A 25,031-nucleotide genomic window follows, 5' to 3' on the forward strand; every position below is an offset into this window, starting at 1 on the left:
AACATTATATTTTCAATAATAACAGATCTTGGTCTTTGTTGTTATAATAATTATTGTTTTTGATAAAAAAATAGCATGTTATGACCATCACAATCAGCATAAATGTAAATTGCTAAACTTTCCATTAAAATAATAAAATTATGAATTCTGGATCAAAACCACAAAAAAATTAATCAAAACCTCTCAAATTTAAATTAAATCATTTTTCTAGTTTGGATTGTAGGTCGAAATAATATCCAGACGTTTATTTACCTTTAGCCAACAGTGTTATTGATAAAAACTAAACATTGATAAGCAAAAATATCTAAATTAATGGTTATTATCATTAAAATTTTAATTTTTGAGCAAAAGGATCTAGACCTAAATCCGATATAAAAATTTGTAGAGAGACACTATTTTTAAAAGTTTTTCGGTCCAAAGTGCATCACTGTGACTATCTTAAAACTGACACGTTGATAGTCTATCAAAACGTCTAATAAACCCTTCAAATTGTTAGACAAAACTTTTCCGATATGTCATTTCACCATATTAAAAAGAAAGATAGTAATCGCCACTTAATTAGTTTTTATTTGATTTTCTGAAAAACTACTTGCTTTTTTTAACCTCTGCTCAGCACATTCCGTGGACTTTGAGCCTAGTAACACCGCTGAGCGGATAACATGGAGCCCGAGAGGCCGCAGAGGAGCTTGGGTTCAATTGTGGCCGCATCTTTTTGGCTCCCCGCGCCTAGGTCTTTCATTGAAATGCCAGACATTTGTTCCTAAATTCGCTCGGAAAGGTGCGAAAACCAGCAAGTGACGAGTCGGTGCCGGCGCACCTCCCAACCCGTTGAGCTATTAGAGCTAGCATTTCGAGTAACCACCTTTTTGTCATCTCTGACACAGGGCAGCCAGTATTAGATCCCCGAACTCCTCAAATATATCCCACTGCTTTGACAATCCTGAGAATGCCTCATCCATGCGAGCCAACGGGCTGGTACTTGTTGTAGTCAACATGAAAAAGATTGTAAATTGTTCGCCTAATGATTTATTTCTTATTTTTATTCTCCACTCTAAAGGCTGCAACATTAATTACTATAAAAAAATCACAAGATTCAAAGGATAATATTTTTGCATAACACTACGTTACACACTTTATAAGCTCAATTACAAGCGGTTTGCGCTTGCGTGTGTGGGGCCTGGTGGTTTGGACGAAAAACAATTGCCAATGAAGTGCCAAAATGGTCGGCGGCGTCGGAAAATTCGCGAAAAGTGGCTCTGGGACCGATCTCAGTGTGGGGTACCCTGAATATTGTCGTCAGGGTAGGTTAGGTGGTAGGGCTTACCGAGACGTTTCATTTGAGACCTTTCGACTTGAAATCTTGTTAGGATTATATATATTTCAATTAGAGTGGATACATAAATCAATATAAGCTTATGTGGATACATTAGCTAATTTTAGATGAGGGTTTATAGCGTTAAATGAAATATAAAAATAATTTATTAAGTAATATTTATTTTGTACAGAGTTAATTTAAAAGCCTCTTCTAAGTTTTCCTGACATATAGAATTTCTAAAAATCAAGTATTTCCCTCGCCAGATAAAGATACTCATCAATGATAAAAAAGATTCCCAAAGACGTAGAAATGATGCAGATGCCTATGGCGATCCCCATGGTCATTCCACTGACTAAAATACGAGCAAGTTCGTCCACATGGTTCTTGGCAAGTTTTTCTGCCGATAGGGTCTTCTCAGCATTATGGATGAACACTAACACGATCAAAAACAAGGCGATGACCAAAAAGTGACGCATTTTCCTGGAAAACTCAAATTTAAGGATTAAATTAAACTTTAAGGTTTATGCGTACCTAATTTAAAGTCTGCAAACACACTTCCTACGGAGATGAGCAGCACGGCAAGTCCTTTACTGGTTTCTTTTGGTTTGTTCGAGTAGTGAATGATTCTTGGCATAAATATTACCCACTTATAAGTCCACTTTATTTTTAACTTAGTCATGTATTGTGCAAGTGGGTGTCACTTCTGCCGTAACCGATAGCAAAATTACGTTTGATTTTTTCGATAACATAATATTTTCAGGCTAAAATCAACAATAAAATCGATAATATCTCACAATAATTATCACTCCCTTGTCAGTTTATCTCAATTAAAAAAGATACTAAGATTATTGTGAGATATTATCGATTTCATTGTTGATTTTAGCCTAAAAATATTGCTGCCGTACGGTTTTCGACAACTAGCTCTTTCCCTTCTGAACAAAAAATTCCTGGAATTTTTTTCGTTTTGTACTGAGCAAAAATCCTTTGCATTGTAGAGATTGATGCTCTCTTGCATTAGGTCGCGTATTTTTCTTTTAATTCCGTGTTAGAACTCCTGCAACGATTTATACTATTCTAGAAATTGTTAGAATTGAACGCCACGCGTTTTTGTCCGATGCAAGCTGCCAGCTTAAAACCTGGTTGAGTTAGTGTTGGAGATTGACGCGACAGAGATGTTCGCTCTCTGTGAGGTGAGGCACTCGCTGCACCAAAGGCTATTGCTGACGAGGGTTTAATACCCGAAACGGCTGTCCTAGTCATGGGTGTTTGGCGACAATGAATGTTTTGTGTTTTTTCTGGGACATTTTGGCACTCGCTTATAATGTTTTTGGAAAATTCGCTTAACGTTTGGTTTTTGATGATTTCTCGAATGGTCTGCGTTGCAGTGAGTTGCATCCCTTAGTATAGTACGAGTATCTTTTTTTAATTGAGATAATATTTTCATTTTAAGAATGGAGGTCATAGGTTTTTGTAATGAAAAATTCGTTTTAAAATGGTGCATAACAAACTTGATTATTTTCTTTTCATTCCACTGTTTCAAAGATTGAAACAGTGGAAATTTTCCTTCGTTTTAACCGGAAACTATTTAAATTTTTAACTTCCAGACATGGTGTCCTTCCTTGCTTTTCTCTGGTATTCAGCCGATGCGTTAAACTCCATTTAAAAAATTTTAAGCGCAGGCCAATCTTTCATTTAGGAAATGCGCACTTAAAGAGTGCGAGTAAGGCGCAATGCGTGACCCGCTGAATGGAGTTCTCGTGTTTTCGGCGCGAGCCACTCGCAGGGAATTAGGATTCAGCTATCACTGTCATATTTCCTCGTTCACCCGCTTTCCCACTGAAGCACATAAGGCTTTGAAAGCGACACCGTGTCCTTTAGAGCCGTTAAAAAAAGCAGCGCAGAAGCTCATTTGGCGAAACTTTTAATATGTATGTGTGTTGTGTGATACGTCACCTTTTCCTTGATGCTAATGATGCTCGTGCAGAAAGTCACGATTTTCGGCATTTAATTGATTAGCCTATCAAGACTTTTAGAGGTGAAAAAATTTTTTTTTTGATATTTTAATGCGAGAGGAAAATCGCGAGCTGACCTGATTTCGAATCTGCCAAAAATATTATCAAAATTATCTAGAATATGTTAACGTTTCCCCTCCAGGATGTAAAAAATTCATGTTTGCTCAGAAGAATTTCAAAAGAATTGTAAATTTTAAAGGAAGAAAATAATAATTTTATTTTCAATCATGTATTTAAAACAATAATGAATTGACATTTACTATCCCTCTGTTGCCAAATTAATATATTTGTTACTTTTTGTCGTTTTGGATTGGGGCAATGTATGGGGCATAGTTGCTTTGCGCTCATCCGCAATTTTGAATCTAAGAGATTTCGTTTGTGAAATCTGAATTGGAATATCTAGTTTTATATCAGAAATACGTGAGTTGTTGGATTTTGAACTATTTTAAGAGCATTTCCAATATATGTCTGATCTATATTGTATACTTTGCTAAATAAAAATTAAAATCATCAATTTAAATGTACAATATTTTATTAAATATGCTTCATTTTGATGGTAGTTAAAATGATTCGTTCGGGAGCTCGGAGAATTCCTATTTTCCATGTTCTCTCGTCATCAATTTATAATTTTTTTCCCTTCGATTTTAAGAAGTATTAGCTGTAAAACGTCGTAGAGAGAGCTAACTACGTCACGTGGAAGATCCAAAGCAATTTTTCACCAGATCGTCGGTCGGTCGTCCGTTCAGCAGAAGCTTAATTAAGTCATAAATTAGCGACGGTTGGCGCGATAATGATGCAGCACTTAACCTCGCGTCGGAAAGAGGTCATCGGGCTGTTGGAGGAAAGTTTCAGAGCTTCTCCTAGATGAGCTATGAAATGAACTGTCGAGCAAAGGACAGTCGATCTGTTATACAGGCAAAGTGGTACAAAGTTTTCCTCGTCTTGCGTGCTCGGCGCGAAAACAATTATATGAATACCTCATATGAGTGAGTCACAAATGTGGTTTAAATGAATCACCAGCATTGTTATTGCGGCTGGCAATGAGATAAAATAAGCAAAGGATAATTTTTTGGTTACATAGGCGAGAGTATAGCCTGACTCTTTACTGGTGTGGTTTTTTGACCAAGAGTAGCGAAGAAGATGATAATTTTGATTAAAAGTTTCCGTATCCTGGGCAGCAGTTGTTTGGACCCCTAATAAGGCCTCATCAGCATATACCTGCAAAACATACAAGTAATCTCAAGGAATGAATTGCAGTAGTGGACAAATCCCCTTCTTCCTTTCAAAACGATTGAATGCAATCATTTGCTGATCCTATAAATTAAAACGAGCAAGTTATAACTAAATTATGAGAAACTCCGCAACTCTCTCTTCGTGCGATTTTCTTTTGCAAAATTTGCGAACGCCAAAGTCCCATCCACGATTATTAAAAGAGTAAACTCACGGAAAGTATTGAAGCAGGTAAATTTCCGACAACCTTAAAGAAGCCTGCAATTGCTAACTGTTGAAACGGAACTTTTTGAAAACCAACTGGAGAAATCACATTGTTAAGAATTTAAAAAAAATGAGAGGATGAAACGTTTGGATCAACTCATTTATCAGAAAAAGATTCAAAACTCATAGCCACCCATTTCCATTTAGCCATTTCCGCAGAGAGGAGTAGGTAAGTATAAAATTTAGTATTATTTATTTCACAAATTTCTTCTTTTTTACTGTGCATGTTTTAATTTAGAGTAATTAGATGTGTACATATTTCTCGATTAAATGAATTTCAAACTATGAAAACAATTCTCTATTGTCTCCATTTTGTTTTTCACTTTTTAATCCCTATGTAGTTCCATTTTTGGAAGCTGCGATACTTTTAAGCCAATTCTTCACTGGGAAATCGAGAAAATATATTGCATCCTTGTTTCGTCGTCAAATTTACTCCAAATTCCTTGAGTAAAATGCACAATCACATTATTTAACAATTCTTTTGGAGCCAACCAAAGTAAAATACGGTAACTGTTTTAATGCAAATAATTTATCAAGCTTTGGTTTTTTTTTATTTTTCAAGAAATATTAAGTTAAAATCGGCGCCAAAATATTGTAAGGCAATTTCAACAAGAATCAAATAAGTTTTTTTAGATATACTTTGACAAATTGACAAGCCGTCGTATGTAGCTATACAAAGTTTACTTGAATAAATTTAGATTCATGTAAATATATTAAACCCCGTTCTTGTTGCATCGAAAATTGAAAATTGTCACTGGTGTCATAATAATATTGCATCACGTACGCCACAACCCAAGAATGCCCCACGCAGCAGATCAGTCGGATCGGCCGGCCGCACGGTGAGGAGGGCAAAACAGAAGGGAATAGAACAACTAATGGAAATCACAAATCACGGCCGAATACGTAATAAAGAGGAGCGCGGCTAGAAACAAACACTGGAAACGCGCGTCAAATAAGAGAGGACGAGGTGAAGGAGCAGCGAAAATTTAGAGGAGACATACGTATAGGTACGCTTTACTTAATGGACTGATAATATGCATTAAGCTTAATTTGAACAAATTGATTTGGAAGAGACCATAAATAGCGCGACACTGATAAAGCAGCCTTTTATTTTTAACAAATTACTTTTCGGCCCCGTCCAAGGACGCGTTTCGCCGGCTCGGTGATGGACATAAAATAATAGAAAAAAGCAGAGCCGCGCGCTGGCGAACGTGAAAAGGGTCGAAAGAGGTTTCGGTTCCTTTTAATGAAGCGCTTCGCGGCACTCTAAAGTGTTAACGCCGAGAGCCGAGATTATTGGTGCGCGCTCTTAAAATTCCTCGAATATCTCGTCGGCTTCTTCGTATGAACAAATAAAAGCTCTCATTTGCTTGTCAACGCTCTCTGTTGTCGCCGAATTTGACTCACCTTTGAAATAAACATCTGACCTGACAGTGCTACTCTAACAATCAAATTTATTTTATTTTTTCTGACACTATATATAAATTAAATAAAGCCATATTGATTGATCTCTGATGAGTGGCTCCAATTGCATATTTTTCGAGTGTATGTACATGAACATTGATATTAATATGGTAATTTTAATAAGTTTGAGTACGGGATTCAACTGCTAGCGTGCTAGCAAACTTAATCATTACTTCCAAAGAGGTAGATCTCTTATATATCACAGGGAAAACTCAGGCAGTCAGTGGAAGTACATTGATTGCTTTAACATTATAAATTTGTAAGATTGTAGCTGATTTAAATTTATAATTATATACTGATACATAAATTATCAAGAATTAAAAAGACAATAATATATATTGCCAAATTTTTATATGACTTTAAAAATAATATCAAACTATGAAAAAATTGTAATTTAAATAAATAAATATATAGTTTATATTAATTTAAGTGCTCTCACAAAAAGCATTATGTAAATGTAAAATAAAACTATAAAATGTTATATAAATGAAATTAGATGTGTTTTATACTTTGCTTTTCATAATCATTATAATAATTTCCTTATTTGTAAATTAAAGTGTAGGATTCTATCACAGATCACAAATTTTTTGATTAGCAGACAAATTAACTAAATTACTCCCTGCATATGCTGCTTTAGAAACACAAACAGAGGAAATAAAACGTTTTCCAACTGTGAAATTGAATGCATTTTTACAGCAGTTGGAGCGTAATTGTTTTTTAATTGGCCTGAATGAAGCATTTGTATGTCCAATTAGCAGGAGAAATAAACTCAAACAACATGGCGGAACACACATTGTTGTGTTGCCGCCACAGATGATGAAATCGAAGGTAAAATTGTTTAACTTTTGCATTGTCTGGTCGACCAAATCTTTTGATTCCGAACCACAAATTGAAGACGAATATATTCCGAACGAGAGTGGTGTGTAATTTCATAAACAGAAAAAGAGCCAAGGGAATTTATTGTCTGAGGATTCGTGCTTGAAATCAAAAAGCATTGTGCACCATAAGGCACACACCACGAATTAAGTTTAAATTGCTGTTAGACGCTGCATTATGGTCGCTGCATGTATATGTGTGTGTGCGCATGTCTCTCTCTCTCTCTCTCTCTCTCTCTCTCTCTCACCAGCATCGTAATTTGAAATCCTTTCCTGTCCAAGGTCAAACTTAATGACATCAATATCAAAAAATAATGCTATAAAAGCCATAAGCGCGTTTTGTAAGCGAGTGCTTTTTGTGCGTGAAAATTAAATCGTGCCGCAATTGCTTGGTATTCGATCGTTTCTTTATCCCTTTTTTGCCGTCTGTCTGGCGCTTACAGGCAACAAACACACGGATAATCGAGAATGGATTTCCACCATCCATCTGTCATATCATTATTTCAAAGCAAAGGCACAGTCATATTGAGCTATTGAGAAATGTAAATGTTTCTCTATATAACTTATAGGAAATTTCATTACTTCTTGTCGGTAAAAAATCTAAGTCAAAACTTGGCACCACTTGAAAAACATTAAAATTGAGCAACAAGGAAATTTTTAATTGATGCACGTGGTTTCCTTTAATCATTAAATTAAAAAAAATGTGGTCGAAAACTGTCTTAAAATAAGTTAAAATTTACAATTTGTCAGCTATATATTTATGTTCTTGTACTTTCGTGTACAAAATTCAAATTTTAATCCTTGTTCTCGGAAAATGATGAAGAGTATCGTTTTTACCAGGCTGAATTTCGGGGAAAATGGAAAACGATAATTATGTCACGTACACAAGTCAGACTAAATTAAATTCCAAGCTAGATTTGACATGCGTTTATTCGGAGTTAAACGCCGCACACAAAAATAATGGGAGACACAAAATTAGGGGCCATAATTTCGCTCCAATTTATTTCATTACAGCGCACGACTCTGGCTCTTGTGTTCGTTCTCCGCCGTTTGTATGTCTCTTTCCCGCTCGTGAGCGTTCAGAATGATATTATTTTTTGTACCCTTCTCCGCGCGCGGCGGCCTATAATGGAGCAGCGGCAGAAGGTTAATACGCCTCAATTATCGCGATAGACGCAGCGAGAAAGAGAAAAAGACAATATGGTGCTTTTACACGCGTGTGTTTTTCTCACACACCCACCCAAGCGGCGAAATTGCCGACGACCTCTATCTCTAACACAGCGCGCCGGAAAATTAACCGACCTTTCATTATGAAAACCATCTCTCCGGCGCAGTGTTTCTCTCGGCCCGTGAGCGTAATCACACGCGCCCTGTAACGACCGCAGAGAAAAAGACAGACCTCGCGACTCAATTTCCGGTGCGGTTACAAATTTACGAGTAAATTTGTTCCTTCAAATTTATGGCATTGAATGTAACAAGAAGTAAATCTTTATCATTTTATTGTTTGGTATAGTGAATGTAAAATATTTTAAAAGAAGAAAACTAACAGTTATTTACAAAATGTAAATTAAAATATGGAACAACCAACCTTGAGTGTCAAAAAAGTCGACATACTTAAGCTAATAATTGTAAGATAACGTTTATTATTTATATTTTCACCCTATTTTCTATTTCAATAACGCTGGTTTGACCCTTAGCTAATTTTGCTGGAAATTCAGCTTTAAAAATATTTTTAATGGGTAATATTTTACAAAATTTAGAAAAAAATCTTTATATAAGGATACTTCTAGTAAAAATAGGTTTCCCAACAATTTTTATCTTTAACAGGCGTTTCTTCGTCAAAAGTCGTATCCTATTTTTATCAGCCAAAATGTCTCAACCATATTTTCAGGCAAAAATGCCATGACTTATATTCATTATTTCGACTGTTGAACGACTCGATAAGAAAACCAAGGTTAGTGAGTAAAAAGAAAAGTCAAACTTGAATATAAAATATACATTTTGTTGCTTTTAACATATATTCAAGTCAGTTAAGCCACATTCCTCTCTTCCCGTTCTGTGATAATTGATATTTAATCTGAAGTTTTCGCACAACAAGCAGATTAAGTCCGATTCTAATGAAATAATGGTCATCAATCATCGCCTTGATATCGCCTTGAGCGATTGCGAAGCGTGCTTGTTGGCGAGCGTGATTTTTTTCGATTACGACGAAAACTCGTTTGGCGAGGTGCATGCTTTTTAACTTTTATGACGAGTCGTCGTCTAAGAGGCTTTTATTTTCCTCATTTCTCTCGCGGGACTAATATTCACGTGAGCATAAAAATATATCATGCCGAATCGATGACAGCACTTAAACGGCAAATACAGACTGATGAGGCGAATTAAGATGTTAAAATATTTTATGAGTGTGTTACACGCAAGCTGCTGCTTGAGCGTCAAATTAATGGCTTATTTGCAGGAGAAGAGAGAAAAGTTCCAACACGCTACTGGAACTTCTTGATGTGAAATAATAAAATATTTTTCCATCTGCTATAGCGTGCGCTCCTGTTTAGCTCCCAAAGTGGATTTGCCAATTTGAATATACATTGAAACGCGAACTATTTCACTAATTTGCATAATCAGCTTTTTGGAGGAATGTAAATTCGATTTGCGACGAGAGTCTCTCCTTTGAATTAACGTCCAAAGTGTTTTCCCACGAGACAAAACGCTCGTCGTGATGAATTTTCATATTTCACGCATGATGGCGAATCCAATGTCATATTTCAGGTCCGCCGCACGGCTCCTTTTTCTGCTCGACCAAAACGATGGATGGCAATTGCTGCGCATTAAACGCCGAAAAACGGTGTCGGGTCGTTCAGCGGAAAGAGCAGCAGGTGCATTTGATTTCGGGAATCGATCGTTCGTTTTTTTTCGCAACAGCAGGAAAGTCTTCTGTTTGAGTTTTTTGTGCCGCCATAGCTCATTGTTTTACACGAGCACGTCGAATATCGTTGGGTTCATTTTGTGGTCCATTGAGATGGCAAACCGCAACAGACGGCACTCAAAACAAAACCATATCATTGCCTTACAGGGACTATCAAAAAGATTATGATTATACGTGTTTGTATTATTGCTTTCGTCAAAACTGCTTTGTTGGTTATTCACGCGCTGTCACGCTCTATGATTCGCGTGAGTTAATTTTATTTTTCGGCTCTTGTACATCTGTGTTTTGAAAATATTCATGCACTCTCTGTATACTTGACAAATTTTATTACTATCTTAAACCAATTTTTAAAGATATTTCTGATAGTCTTATTTTATTTCTGTTCATTTTTTGTTGCATTTAATTTTTAAGTTCTTGCCAAGTTTGGCCATATGAGCATATTATGGCACCAGAATATTGCGATATTGGGAGCAGAAGGAATTCTTTAGTTTTAAAAAAATCCACTTGCTTGTTTACGCATATCAGTGAATTAATAGGATTTCTATATTGATCAACATATTAAAGTTAAAACTGACATTCGTATGGCTTGTTGTTCCATATTAAAATAATATTTATAATTTTTTTGTTTATTCTTGCTAGTCAATAATACAGATATTTTATTTTTGTTTCCACGAGAGATTTGATATATATGGTCTACATTTTTTAAAATTTTGTTCGAGCGCACTATCCTGATTTTTCGGTTTGTTTTATAGTGGTAAAGAGGTGTCGAAATAACCAAGTATATACCCTTTAAAATGTAAAATGCAGTATTTTCCTCGAAAGCTAAAATGAAATCTAGAGAAATGGGGCCTCTCAGTGATAAAAAAAATGAGCTACCTTCACTTTCTAATTATTATTGACATTAGAAACTCTAAGCCAAAATATTCTTCACTTTTACAGCCTGCAACTTTTAAATTTATCACAATTTTTCAAATATGAGGGATTTTCGAATTTATTCCTAATTTTTGAATAGCAAAAATGAATTTTTATATATAAATTTTTATTAGTATAAAGGGTTGGGTACAAAAGAGTTTTTCCTAAATAATACCTTGAATACTTCCAACGGGTCGAAATGCAAATTTTCTGAAATTTCACGATTGTATGTACTATCTGAATTGTGTGCATAGTTCTTATACAGATCGAACCAATACATTTAATAATATAGATAGGAGTAAAAAATATATAAAGGCCAAGGCATGAACTCTAACAAAAAATTATCAACTTGAGACACTTTTAATTGCTCAAGTCATAACTCGCAGAAGGCACTTTTACGTTTAAATTGCGTGCAGAAAATTGCATGTCAAAGTAAAATTCTTTAATATGTTCTGGTTGTGGAATGCATTGAAGGGAAAAAACAGCGCTTTAAAAAATTAAAAAGCAGAGCCAGGGAAATTAGCGCTTGCCAAACAATAAGAGAGCGAGGCAAGAGTGAATTGACAGGCGTATTCGGGCGCAAATTAAATTTGCTCTTAGCAACGAGAACATCGGGTGGCGGCAGCGCTCGGCAGCGCAGGGTGAGATTCGCGAAAGCTGCCGGCTGTTGCGCTGATGATTTGGTTATCTAATTAAGCTCTCTGCGGTAATAGCCATTGATCACAGAGTCGAGGCGGGCGGCCAATCGGCGGCCGGGGGCGGTCGCGGCCGCCGCCAACCCGGGCCGAGGCCCCGCCCCACGCTCCGGAGGCGCCGAAGACATGTGGCGGCGGCCGCAGTGCTTGCCCGCCCGTCCGCCAAGGCACAAGTGAGAGAAAAACCGCAGCAGCAGCATAGCAGCAGCGCCGTGTGCTTTCGTGGCCCTGAAAAAACGCCAAACAACAACATGTCGTCATCGGCGAGCGGCGACGAGGAGATCAACGTCGACTCGGACAGCAACGGCAGCTGCCCGATGAGCGACGGCGGCGCCAGCAGCGATGTCGAGGCGACGGCGCCAATCATCACCAAGGATCAGCAGACGAAACTGCCGTTCAGCATCTCGCGGCTGCTCGGCGCCGACTTCGACACCAAGTCGTCCAGCAAGCTTGGCGCCGAGGCCGTCGCCGCCTGCTGGGCCGACGCCGCCAACTACGAGCACTTTTTCGGCGCCAGACCCGGAATGCTGCCGCCCAGCCTGCACTACGCGGCGGCGCCCGGCGGCGCCATCATCCGCGTGCCAGCCCATCGGCCGCCGACGTCGACGGCGCCTCCCAATAATGCTGCCATGCCGACCCTCTCGGCCTCCTCCTACCCCTGGCTCGACCCGCTGCAGAGGAGTGCCGCCCTTGCCTCGCACCTGGTCAAGGAAAGGCTCACAGGTTGGTCCCCCAATATTTTTTCTAAATTTCTCGCGCAAATAAAAGGGGCTCGAGAATTCGTGGCTCAATGTCAGTGCGGAAAGCTATGATCAATTCTGCAGTATTTAAAAAATTTTATTTACACTGATTGCTTGTATTGAATTTAAGTAAGAAAATAAATTAGCAACTTATTTTCTTCCAGTCTTAAAATTTAACGTATTTCCTAAATAATAGGTCCATAAAGTCTGGGTATGCTCAGATCAAATACCAAACTGATCTTTCTCACGTCGCTGTTCGGTTTAAATAAGTTGGGATTGCGATTTTCTTTTCAGTGTTTTCCATATATTTTAAAGATATATCGAATGGAGAGTCCATATATTTTTTTCTTTTAGAATTTGTTTAGTTTCTTAATAATTTATGAAAGTAGATTTAGGATTTTACTCTGCAAATTTGCATAACATGATACCGGGAGTGTTGTTCCATTTTTTAAACCAAATCTTAATTATTGGCCAATAATTTTGATTAGTTTACGTACAATATATGCATTCAACCTTTTTGCGGATTCAATATACATAAATATATAGAAATTAATAAATCATGTTATTGTTGTCATTTATGCCAACTAATACACATATGATACCTAATAGCTGAAAATAAAACACAATTAATGTCCATTCTGTATAGCACCAGAAAAAAGCAGTGTCGATTTATATGCTATGTGCGTGTTGTTGCTTTTCAACCCCTTCCAAAGCACCTCCCTAGTTTTATTTCGCAAATTTAGTGGGAGGATTCGTAAACGTCATTAATGCGGTCAGCAACCTTGCGTTTATGTTTAATTCTCAAAGCTCCCTCTTGAGTGAACGGTTGCCACAATTTATAATTTGAAAACAACAATCAGCAAAAATCGCGGCCCTTTTGTTTAATCAAGGTACAATATATCTTTCTTCTTCAAAGTCTTGCACTCTTAAGATATGTTACGAAAACGTCGAGCTTTATTGTGGGTTCATTTTCGTGCGTATTCAGGACAACAATAAGGAAGATTTTTATCGAAAGAGACCGAATATTTTTTCAAGTTTTGTGGAGAAATTATTCAAGCATTAAGATAAAACAAGCATTAAGATAAATTCTGCTATTTTTGTCTTGCACGTAACAAAAGAGTGGGGCAGGAAGGCAAACGGACAATGACTTTTAAATGCTATAATTATGTACTTAAATTCTGGAACTTACATGTGCCCCGACGTTTTCTTTCAATAAGTCTCATATCGCAGAGTGTTTTGACGTCACAGCGTCACAACAAAAGGTATTCACGCCAGAAATGCGCTAATGAAGGTGTTCAGCAAGTTTTGTCGCGAAACAAAAGAATTTTACTTATTTTTTTACTTGTGAAAAAATATTGTGCAGCCTTATCGTGGCTGCGGAAAGCAGTTAAACACGTCGCGCGGTGGAAAAATTGTGAATTTACATTATTTTTTGCACTGTGAGTTTCGTTTTTATTCTGATTGTGCGGCAAAAAACTCACGCGATGTTCGAATTTCCTTCGGCAGAGGAACAGTTTGTGATGATTGCAAGACTGACTTTACAACCGCCTTCCAAGAGAGCAAAGTATTGGATCTGCTCAATTTTTTCCGTTTGTTAACGATCGAGTGCGCCGCATAAAAAGCGATCGTTCCGAGTAGAATTATCGCTTGTTAAACAGCCGGCTGTAAAAGGATGCAACTGGCGAAAGAAACAATAACTTATTATTCATATCCAAGCGTCTTTCAGCCAGCATGCGAGAGGGCAATTTTAAATGCGTGCCTGTCTTTATTGACGCTGCGCGCGGTGAAACAACAGAATGAAGCATATTCATTTTCCAGGCGCTCTCTGCAATTAAAACTATAATGCGCGTTTAGAGTGTGTCTGTGCACAGTCATGCGAGTGAATGTACTTGGCACGCTGATTACCTCGCGAGAAAAGTGTGGAAATCCATGTTCAATTAATGCAAATTACGTGAAGCGATCGTTTGCACTTGCTTAATGTTCGAAAAATAATTTTAAAGTGGCAGTAATTATTAAAATTAAATAAAATTACTTGTTTTCCATCTATTCATAATTTTAAGGCTATAAAAATTTTAATTTAATTTAAACTATACATAATATTTGTTCACAACAATTATAGTTTACTATAATTATATTATGGTTATTTCAGTTTTTGAATTGATATTTTTTTAAAAATTAGTATTGCATTATTATTTAAAATATATATTTTTATATTTAATCTCTGGCAATCATCATCCTTTGTGTTCACATTCATTCACTTAATAAATTGTTTTTTCTGCTGGCTTAGAGTATAGTCTAAACATAAATTACTGTAGAATTTATTAATTCATCATTTGTTGCTTCTCTAGATCATTTAGTAACATTACATTTCTGATTTGGTAATCTAAATATTCTACCTTCTCTTGAACAAAATTTAGTTATGATTGAATCCTTGGAATATGTATCGACTAAAAGGGAAGAGAGCAAGCACCAATAATAAGATTTCAAGAACAGTGTAATAAAAGCCGATAGTCAATAACGCAAGTAATCACTTCCCTTCCAGCAATGCGCTCGTACCGATAGGTGCGCGCAGATTCAATTACCCGAATAATTCTCGCGAAGGGCATACTCATTATTCAAAAACAAAAAGAGTTGATTGCGAAAAATGCGTGCGTGAGAAAAGAATGCCATCAATTACTGCCGCTAAGAGTTTAAACTAATTCCCGCTCTCGTCAAGTTCGATTGCAATTTCACTCATTTCGCGTCAAAGAAATGTTTAATTACACGTCGTAAAACAATGAAAAATAATTAACACGTACTAAAATTATTTTATTTACTTGTACTTCTTCTCTCCGCTTTGCTGCAATTGCTTTACGACGCCTCTGGCTTCGACTGTATTATATTCGTGGAAAATAATTAAATTTGAAAAGCAGCAAGTTCCTGCAAACAAAAGCAGCGCCCCAGCTGCAGATTTTATTGCTACTGCTGCTGCGCCGCATTTACTTGGTTTGTATAAAGCGTTCGAAAAATGCAGTTTATTTACAGCAATAAATGAAACTGTGTGCATAATTGTTTTGGATCCTCGGGGGTTTCGAATTTGCTCCGGTATTTTTTGTCAGCTGACGCAAGTCACTTGCCTCATTATTCGGGCTTATTTTAGTAATTACACGTTTTTGTGCCTTAAACTGCAGCTTTAATTGCAACTTAAGTGAGATAACTAGTGCAGAGAAAAGTAAATGAAAGGTCGTAGATGCGCTATTTATCGTTTTTTAGCTGGAAGTCCGCGCACTCTTTGATCGTTTGCGTGCTCTTTTCGGAGCCGTCTGCGCAAAATTAAAAGCTCCTAAAAAATAGCTTAGTACTTTGGACGGGGCTAAACGGGGATCTCCGCACGACCTCTATGAATTTGCTTCTCCATTCTTCCTGCCGAACTATAAAAATATTTGCTTTTTTATATTTATGGTCTGGTAATTATTTCCGGCTAATTAATTTCCCGTGACACGAAATTATCTCAATATAATTGGATCCGCTATCAGGTTTGATGGGCTCATTAATCGTCATCATCGAAATTCCCCGTAATAGGCGTGCGAGAGCAGCAGATTACCAAATATATATCGTTGTAGAGAAAGCTTTGGAAATTAAAACAGTCGCTTTTACAAATTCCCTGCCGCACCATGCGGTCGCACAGCACCAATTGGTTCAAATTGTTGGCGAATTACTGCCTGTGCGTCAGTGACAAAATCTTCCGCTTTTCACAAACATAATTGGACAGTCTCTAATGAATTTTTACCGGGAAAACCAAATCCCAGCACATTCTACATCCTCTCTTCCTTCTCTCTGTGCGTCGAATTCACTGTTATTGCAGTTCCGAGAATCGCCTCCAATAAATTCTTGCGCAGGGAATATAATAAAATTAAACCAGTAGCATTCGGACGTGTTTATATTAATTGCCGCGCGCGGGTATAAAATGCTTTTAAAATATTTATAGGCGTATTAATACCCACACATTCACCTTTGAGTCAAGCGCGCAGGACCTCCTTCTGCTACCGCGCGTGTGTATTATATTACACAACCGGCACGCACACCTCCAGGGGATGCCTAACATGTCAATAGCACTCATCATCATCATCATGATGCATTTGTCCCATTCAACCTCAAATCTCCGCGATTAGAGTGGATGCATGTAGACAAAACATTTTATTTTTATCGAGCAGGCCGTGGATGAATAGCCGAACACAATAAATCAAAACCGTTCACTAAATGCGCTTTATATTACAAATTTTAGAGTTTTAAAACAAAAATTTATCAAACACTCAACAAAATCAGGTGAGTTTTTGGTATTTAGAATGAAACGGTGTTGCTGTTGAAAATCATTCTTAAAACCTTTGAGGAGATAAAGTAATTTATAGGGCCATAGACTGTTAAATGGTAGTAATCGTTCGTTATTTGAGAGAATTTTTTAAAAGAAAGCTCGAGATTTGTTCGATTCCTGAAAATCATAAATTTGATGATTCTTATATTTAAAGAAAATAAAATTTTTTAATTGATGAGGAACACGTAAGGCTTAATTAAATATTCTCTTTTCCTCGTGAGTCTATATATGCGGGAAAATCTGCTTCATGAAGCAGCTCTGGTCCCAAACCTCGACCTCGGCTGAAACAGCAGCACTCTTCTATTTCAAAACAACCCACCAGGGATTATTACAGCGCTCAGAAATGGAACCACACGATACATAAACGCAAGAGCCGATTATAGAAAATTAAAAGTATACGACGTCTTTCACATTCCTATTGACTAATAGCCTTTTAAAGTGTTCCTTTTCTATTTTTTTGTGGAAAGATGATGGTCTCGACACGCACATCGTTTAATTTCGCCGCTCAAGGGGTAACAAAGCAGTTTTCCTTCCACCGTTCGGGCCCGTTTCTCGCCGAGTTCGTGCAACTTGCCTCTAGTCATAATTGATTCTTATTGCTATGGAAAAAATATCAGGACGCGTGCTTTTTAAAAATAAGCCACTATCGTTCGTACCCTTGGTTGCGATAAGATTGTCACAGGTGTCATGGTGACATATCGATAAAGATCAGGCATTCAAATCTCTTGGACATTTTCACACCTCTTTCCTAAATTATATAGCTACGAAGAATGTAAACGAGTGTCGTCTATTATTTCTGAACGTCTAGCAATAATTTTCTCTTTTTCTATTTCCTGTATTCCGAGAGACCAATAAACAAATAAATGAGCATAAACTCTGATATATACGCGCTGTATATTAAAGGCGGTGCGTGGATTTTTACCCAGTAGCCCAGTGAGTACCGGGAACGAACGCTCAGGTAATTAATCCTAACGAGCGGCTGCCTGCCTGCTTGCCGCCTCGCGTAAAATACAACTCAGGGTTCGACCGCGGCGCTCGAGATAAGAGAAAAATATTTTTTCTATATATATGTCTCAACTGGCAAAGGACGCGAACGGAAACGAATTATGTAACCGACGCCGGGGCTCTTAGTTTGACCGAGGTTGACTTTTTGGAATAGGTTATTTGCAATTGTTTTATGCGCAGCACGAGCAGATGAAATGCTTCTGGGGAGCAGGAAGGAAAAGTGTTTCTCACTCAACGGTGAACATTTCAGGGAAAGTCATTATTTCGGGTATTAGGCGTTGTAAAACATTGCAAATTGCACGTACTAATTGATTTGTTTCAGTACTCACGAAATTTTGGGGAAAATGTCAAGGACCCTTAACAAAATATTTGTTTCTGATTTTTCTTTCCAATTTTTAAATAATTTCACGGTTACCAATTTTTACAGCTTTCTTTGCAAAAATATAAATTTTAATGAAATTATGACACATAATTTTGAGCTTAAAATAAAGTTCATAGCTCTGAAGACACTTATTGTAGAGAATAAATTTTCCATTGGCACACGTGTTTACATACCAATAAAGTATGCCTCAATTTCTAAAATTAAGTCTTTGACTTTAAAGCATAATGAGTCACGACAGATAAACGCAGATTGATCCCCGCCTGTTTAAACATTTTATCGGGCATCAGGATCTATCCAGCACGTACGGCATGTGGACAGTATTTCCATAAAGCATACAATAATATCATGTAACTTGCCTAAATGCGGCGCTGCTTTGAACGCGACACTGCAGAGATTTATATTTGATCGCGCCGAGTGGCACGCGAAAGTCTCGGATTTTTGTTTTAATCGCGGAAAGCCACACACGCGATTGCCGCCGCGATAAGAATCGCACACATAGTCGCGCGTAAAACGAACACCGAGCGCGCGAGCACATAAAAAACACGGCCAGACGGACTCAATTTTTTGTCAGCTTGTATTCTAAATAATCAGAGGCATTGCGTGTTCTAATTTGACCCTGGCTGATTAATTATTTCAATCAATCTTTTTCACTCTTTGCTTGAGGAGACAATTTTGTCATTATAAATTTAACTATAAAATTGATAATTGACCGGATATTTTTTGCTCAGATTAAAAACTAGGAAAGCGAATAAGACTTTTACTTTTGCAATAACAATTGGGGATTTACCGTGAGTATGAAAAACAAATAATTTTAAAACTTTAACGGTATCTAGACGTTTTTTTCTGGAAATTCACCTTTAAAAAATTATGATAAATATCTTATTTTTTCCTCTGGATTTGACAGCATTATAATTTAATACTGATGAAATTACACCCGTTTCAATTCTAATTAACCCTGCTTACTTAATTTATTAAATATAGCTTATTTAGAAATTCTTTATAAAAGAATTTATTTCTATCCTGCTCAAAAATCACTTAAAATTAAGATTTTCAGGACGATTTAACTTAATTTAAAAATTAGTTTAGTAGACACCAAAGAAGTTCATTGAAAGCAGTCTTTTATCATTTTATGCGCACGCTTTTATCCACAGTTGTGCTTTTATCATTTCATACCGCGGGCGTTGCGGCCGCCCGGCGCGAAAACACTTTTTCCAAGCTGCAATTTCCGGCTGAAAAGCTGTTGCACACGTGTGTTTCAGGTGAAAATGAATGGATCGGCGCGTTAATGCTCGCGCGCAGCATTGAATACATAAACGTCGAGAAGCGGGCGGCCGCATTAAACAAGCTCTTCTTGAAGAAGCGAGTCAAACAAACGGGCACTTAACACTCAAGCACGGTCGTCATGTTGCGACATTTAAAAGCTTTTTAATATATCTGATTAATCAAAAACAACTCTGCGCGCTCGGCTGTATACACAGTGAAATGAGAGGATAATCTGGCAGCCGCCGCAGCTTTCCATTTCGATGTGGACGAATTAATTCGAGCAGCGAATAAATTTGCCCTCTTTTTAATTACCCTCTCGCCTGCTCGCGGATGCATTACCGCCGTGATTACAAATTGACTCTCTAGTTGATTGCTTCATTTGATTTTGCTTAAAATTTTGTTAAGTTATTAAAATGTTAAGCGCATGAATGTATTAACAAAACGATGTAAGGAATTTTTAAAAGATTGTGCTCATTTTGTTTCCAGTTTGACATGACAATTGCACTACTTTTGCGTGCATGTTTCTTGAAAAAATATTTTAAAAGCAATAAAACATAAACTGCTAGGGAGACTGTCTGTTTCGACAGTTACATTTATCAAATTCACCGCTGTATTGCACCGTGTATAAAAACTGTCTGCCAAAGATAAGGGCGTGACGGCGTGCCCTACAAAATTAGCACATTCCGGTCACGTTAACAGTAAGGGAAATTAATTATCATTAAATGCTGGCTATATTTGATCATTCCTTTAAAAATATTTCGACGTCGACAACTGAGATAAGCATGTCAATCCTTCAGTTGATGCTTTTTATTGCAAAGTATACATGATTGATAATTCATTGCTTAAGCCAAAAAATCTGCGAGATATCCAAATTGACCTTCTCCGTTGGTATACAAGAAAAAATAACCGATTTCCAAGGCGAGCTCATGCGTAAAGCACTCGTGACTGCAGAACAATCGGCACTCGCGAAATTTTACGACTTCACGAAACAGGTTTTGCACTCTGCGATTTGCCAGTTCGCTTTCCGAGCAGATGGGCAAGAGTAATTGAGCGCCCTTGCCGGGCGGTGAGTGGCAGTCATGTAAATATCAATCCCGAAATAAGCGAGCCCGGCCGATTTTGATCTTTACAGCTGGGCACGTGCACGTCATGTCGAGCAATTCGGTAAACAAAGCAGCTTGTTATGCTGGTGGCTAAAGGGAAAAAATCAATTCGATTAACTAACCCACTTTTCACCAGCTGTGGCACATTTTTTTACGTTTTAATCTCTGCGACCGTGGAAAAACGCGCCGACAGGTTGGAAAATTAGGGCTTGTTACTTTTTACGTTCAATTACAGCGTGCAGTCATGAGTTTGTCCTTAATAAATATATTATTTGGACATGTTAATGGAGGTAAATGAGTTTTAATCGTGTAATTATCTCGCGTCAACTTAACTTAATGCCGAGTTCTACATTTCAGAACGCTGCCGTGGAAAATGATTTATTTTCAAGATAATTTATTTAATGCTTAGCTGCTACATGCAATTGATAAAAGTAATGCCATCAATTATTTGTAAAACACTATTTAATTTCACGTGTCAAAAATGTTGTGCTCATAAAAACCAATATATACATATCTAAATAATTTTTTTAGTTTTACTCTCCGCATTGTTGAATCTATCGCAAATGACGTACGGTCTGGATATTTATACAAAATGATAATTTTTCCGAACATCTACAAGCACTCTTGTCGAGCGGCAAGAAATTTTTACGGCACTTTCAAGGAAAATTGATAATTTACGCGCGCACCACCGAGTGCAGAGGCTATTTGTCTTAATTGTTTTAACGTTCCCAGAAGCTGCATTGGCTGCCAGGGCCGGGCGCAATAAAACCACAGCAGAAACACAAACACACTCTCATTATCACAATTTTGTGTGAAGAAAGCGGTCGCGAGTGTGTGATTTGTCCACTGCAACCGACGGGGCGAGCGAGCGGCTGGGCAATTTCACCGCGGAATCAAAATTAATGGCTCTCGCGGCCAATAAATTAAAATGAAACGTGTCTCCTGCTCTGAAAATAATTGCTTCGGAACGGACAGGGGCACTCCTTTCCAAATAATGAATGAGAGGCACAGAAAGGTCACCACGCTGCACCAAACCATTAAATTTGAGCCACTTGCCGCGTTTCCTTATTTGGCTCCGATTAAACTAGATTTGAGATTTTCGTCGTTTTTTAATCAACTCAGCAAACTGTTAATATTCTTAATATGGGAACTCTCAAAAATAATTTTTAACTCCACAAAAAGTGGGTATTCGGAAAGTATATGTGTGTGTGTGGTAGCATTTTTTAGCATGATCCCCCAAAAAACTTAATGGAAATTTATGGATACTTAATGCCATTTTTTAATTAATGATTACTTTACACTTGAAATGATATAGCAGAAACAAATAATTATAAAAACTTCAATCAATAAGAAAAAATCTATTTTAAAGGCGACTCTTTTTATGCGCAGTGTTACGTGTCCATGAACATAATATCAAAAATCTTGACTGTTGCAAGTATTTCAACCAAAGATTTGGCTGGAAATCTATAAAATAATTAAGGTTATTAAATTTTTTCTTGGATTTAAAAACAAATGCTACACCTTTAAATCCAGCTGGACTTAATTATGGCATCATTATTGAACGAAGCACGAGGAAAATTGACTGAAGCATATGGCACACTATATGTGCTTAATCATTAGCCGGTCAAATTCGATCTAATGCGAGGCAATTAAAGCGAAATTAATGATGAACCAGCATGGGCATGCTGCAAATTCAAATGGCGCAAATGGTCGCCGCAACGCACGCGGAGACTATGAATATTCCAGTGGCCGCAGATCTCCTCCGCCGGCGTCGAATTAGCAAAACAGAGAGCGGCTATTAATTAATTATGCATCAGGCATTAACCCACCAGCAGCCGGGCGGGCTGCTCTTTGACTAATACACGCACTGCCGATTAGCAGCCCGGCAGAACCAATTTCAACGAACGGATTGGCACGGGTGCGACTTGGAAAATTAATTAGCCCAACGTTGCGTGCGTGCGGTATTCTGTTTCGCGAATTTCTGCTTGACACCAACTATGCCTGCCGGAGAGCTAGCTATCCGGCATTCGATATTCGCACTCCCCTGTGCGGCACTTTCAGGTGTAAATACGACATTGTTAAAATTTATGCGGATGCGGAAAATTTCGGAAATGCGGATTAATTTCAAACAGTAGAAGATATATATTGATGCAAAAATGTCTGCAATTGTAATATTTGAAAAAAAAATACAAAATTCATAGCATTAAAAACATAAATGTGTTTTTTTTAATTTGAAGCCTGTCTCTTTTGATGCATTGGTAAAATTCAACTTGTACTTTAATTTTTGACTTTTGGGGAAAATGTAAAAAATAAATTGAATGAGGGTATTATTAAGCAACTTTTTCAAACAAGTCATCAAAAATGAATATTCAGATTTTGCTTCATAAATTATCCTCATAATTGTTCAAATGAGGTCTCCTCGTTTTTTTAAAAAGAATGAACATGACAATTAAGTAGCCATTTTTTCAACTAATGTGCTCAAGACACACGAGCGCGCTGTCACATTATCCGCCGAGTTCACCCAAATCTGCGCCTCGCCCAACAGACCGCACAAATCCCATTTTCGGCTTGCCAACAAGCTAGCAAGAGGGAGGTTTTGTGAGTGCGCGCGTGCGATAAAAGAATGGAGCCTGCGGATCATTGATAATTCATGCGTCCGCGGCTGTAAAATGGCGAGTTATGAAAATTCTGCGCCAAAACGGCTGCGAGTTATAAAAAGAGCTGGGCGGAGAGCGGCGAGAGGCAGAGTCTTTTAAATTTATAAGATATTGCCTCAAGTTGGGGCCGTAAAACAGCAACACGTTTAATGAATAGTAAAACCTCGAGCGTAACAAAGAGACCAACAGCCTTTATGGCCGCTCACAAAATGCACTCAAACACAAAACAGCCGGTGAATAAGTCATGAGCCGGCCAATTTCTTCCTTTACTCTCCCGTGGCTCTTCTTTCCACTTCCCAACTCGCCTGGGCAAAATATTGGCCTCTATGAAAACCGGAATGTGCTTTCTATTTGCGGCTGAAACGAAATCAACCCCGTAGAATACAAATAAATACAACATTTATTTTCATCCTCCACAAGCGAAAAAATTTATTTTAAATTTTCTACTTATTTTAATTAAAGATCAAGAGAGGTCTTAAAAAATTGGCTAAAACAGTTCGTTGTAACTAATAGATGAGGAGTTTTTGGAGCTTTTCAAAAATAGTTTTAATAATTCTGAAAAACATTCCTCGTTTTTCCAGAGCCATACACAATTTCTATTCTAAATTAACAAAACAAACAAAAATGTTGTAGTATGTATATGCACGTGGACTTGGTGGTCGAATAAAGCGTCCATCGTAATGTCTAGATAATAGTTTTAGTTCCAAGTTAATTCATCTAAGTGAGGTGTTTTCTCTCCTTGGTGTCTCAGTCGCTGCGAAGCTGTTCTCCCTTTAAATTGCGTAGTTAAAAAACGGAATGTTAATCTGCATACCTTTGGTTCAAGCCTTAATGGAGCATGAGCAAAGTACCGTTTCTACAAATTTATGATCATCGGTACACATTTTTAAGGATCAGCTGAGGTGGCGGAAACCAAACAAAATGTAACATAATGTGTGCTTAATATAATTAAACTATACAGTTCGTCGATGGAATTTACATCTTGGGCAAATTTTAAGTATTCCTGGGCTAAAAAAATTAAAAAATGTCAATTTAACCAAATTACTTCATCTCATTTTGATTCGCTATAATTCTAGAGATGCACAGCTCTTTTAATATTCAACTTTAAATTCATTTATTTATTTTGAATAAGAAATGCCGTAAAGTGAACAGATCATATCCGTCAAATGAGGCAACTGAACTCCATTCATATAAAACATAAAACAACAATTTATCTCTTGTACATCGCGTGTCTATGCTTTTAAACAGCAGAGATTATATATTACTTTAAAACACCTGTGCCTTTTCAAAAGCGTTTTAAGTGTTAAATCGTGATAAATAAAAAAATTATTTATTCGCATATTATGTACAAGAAGAAATTCAAAAGCATGCGGATTCCTTCAAGCAAATCAGGCGAGACTTGACGGAGATAAAGTTGTCTGAATTTATTTGCACACGCGGCAGCTGCACTTTGGAAATTTATATTTTATTAGTTTGATGGGCCTTGAGGTGCCGGCACTAAATTTCCCGCCCGACCAGTGGCGCGGTCACAATTCTCGCCAACCGCGCGTGTACATATATGCAGGCGAGAGGGTCGGTCGGAGCGGAGCAAAACTTGCCAGGCTCTAAAGCAGCCCGAAACTTTTACTCTGCGGGCGGATATACAAATTTATTAAGGCTCGCGGCACCAACCAAAGTAAAAACCATTCGTGAAAATTTTATTCGCCTGCCTGTCTCGATAAATTCGTGCCGGCTGCATAAGTGGAGATGAGAGATTTGTGCATCCGAGCTGCCTGGATTTATTTGCGTTTCCTGCGCTCGGCTTTATTTATGGCTTTTCGCTCCAGTGATGAATTGAAGA

General features: G+C 37.5%; 1 protein-coding gene across 2 annotated transcripts in view; it reads left to right on the top strand.

Moving 5' to 3' along the window:
• Positions 1-11,852: 11,852 nt before the first annotated feature.
• The window catches only part of LOC135946673 (T-cell leukemia homeobox protein 3-like), a 33,292-nt gene continuing 20,113 nt past the window's right edge, over positions 11,853-25,031 (top strand). For both annotated transcript variants that reach the window (XM_065494978.1, XM_065494979.1), the window contains exon 1: positions 11,853-12,413. In XM_065494978.1, the coding sequence (XP_065351050.1) occupies positions 11,942-12,413 (472 nt within the window). In that variant the 5' untranslated portion in view covers positions 11,853-11,941. The remainder of the gene's footprint in view (positions 12,414-25,031) is intronic.

The sequence above is a fragment of the Cloeon dipterum genome, chromosome X (genome assembly GCF_949628265.1).
Source record: "Cloeon dipterum chromosome X, ieCloDipt1.1, whole genome shotgun sequence".
Classification (NCBI taxonomy): domain Eukaryota; kingdom Metazoa; phylum Arthropoda; class Insecta; order Ephemeroptera; family Baetidae; genus Cloeon; species Cloeon dipterum.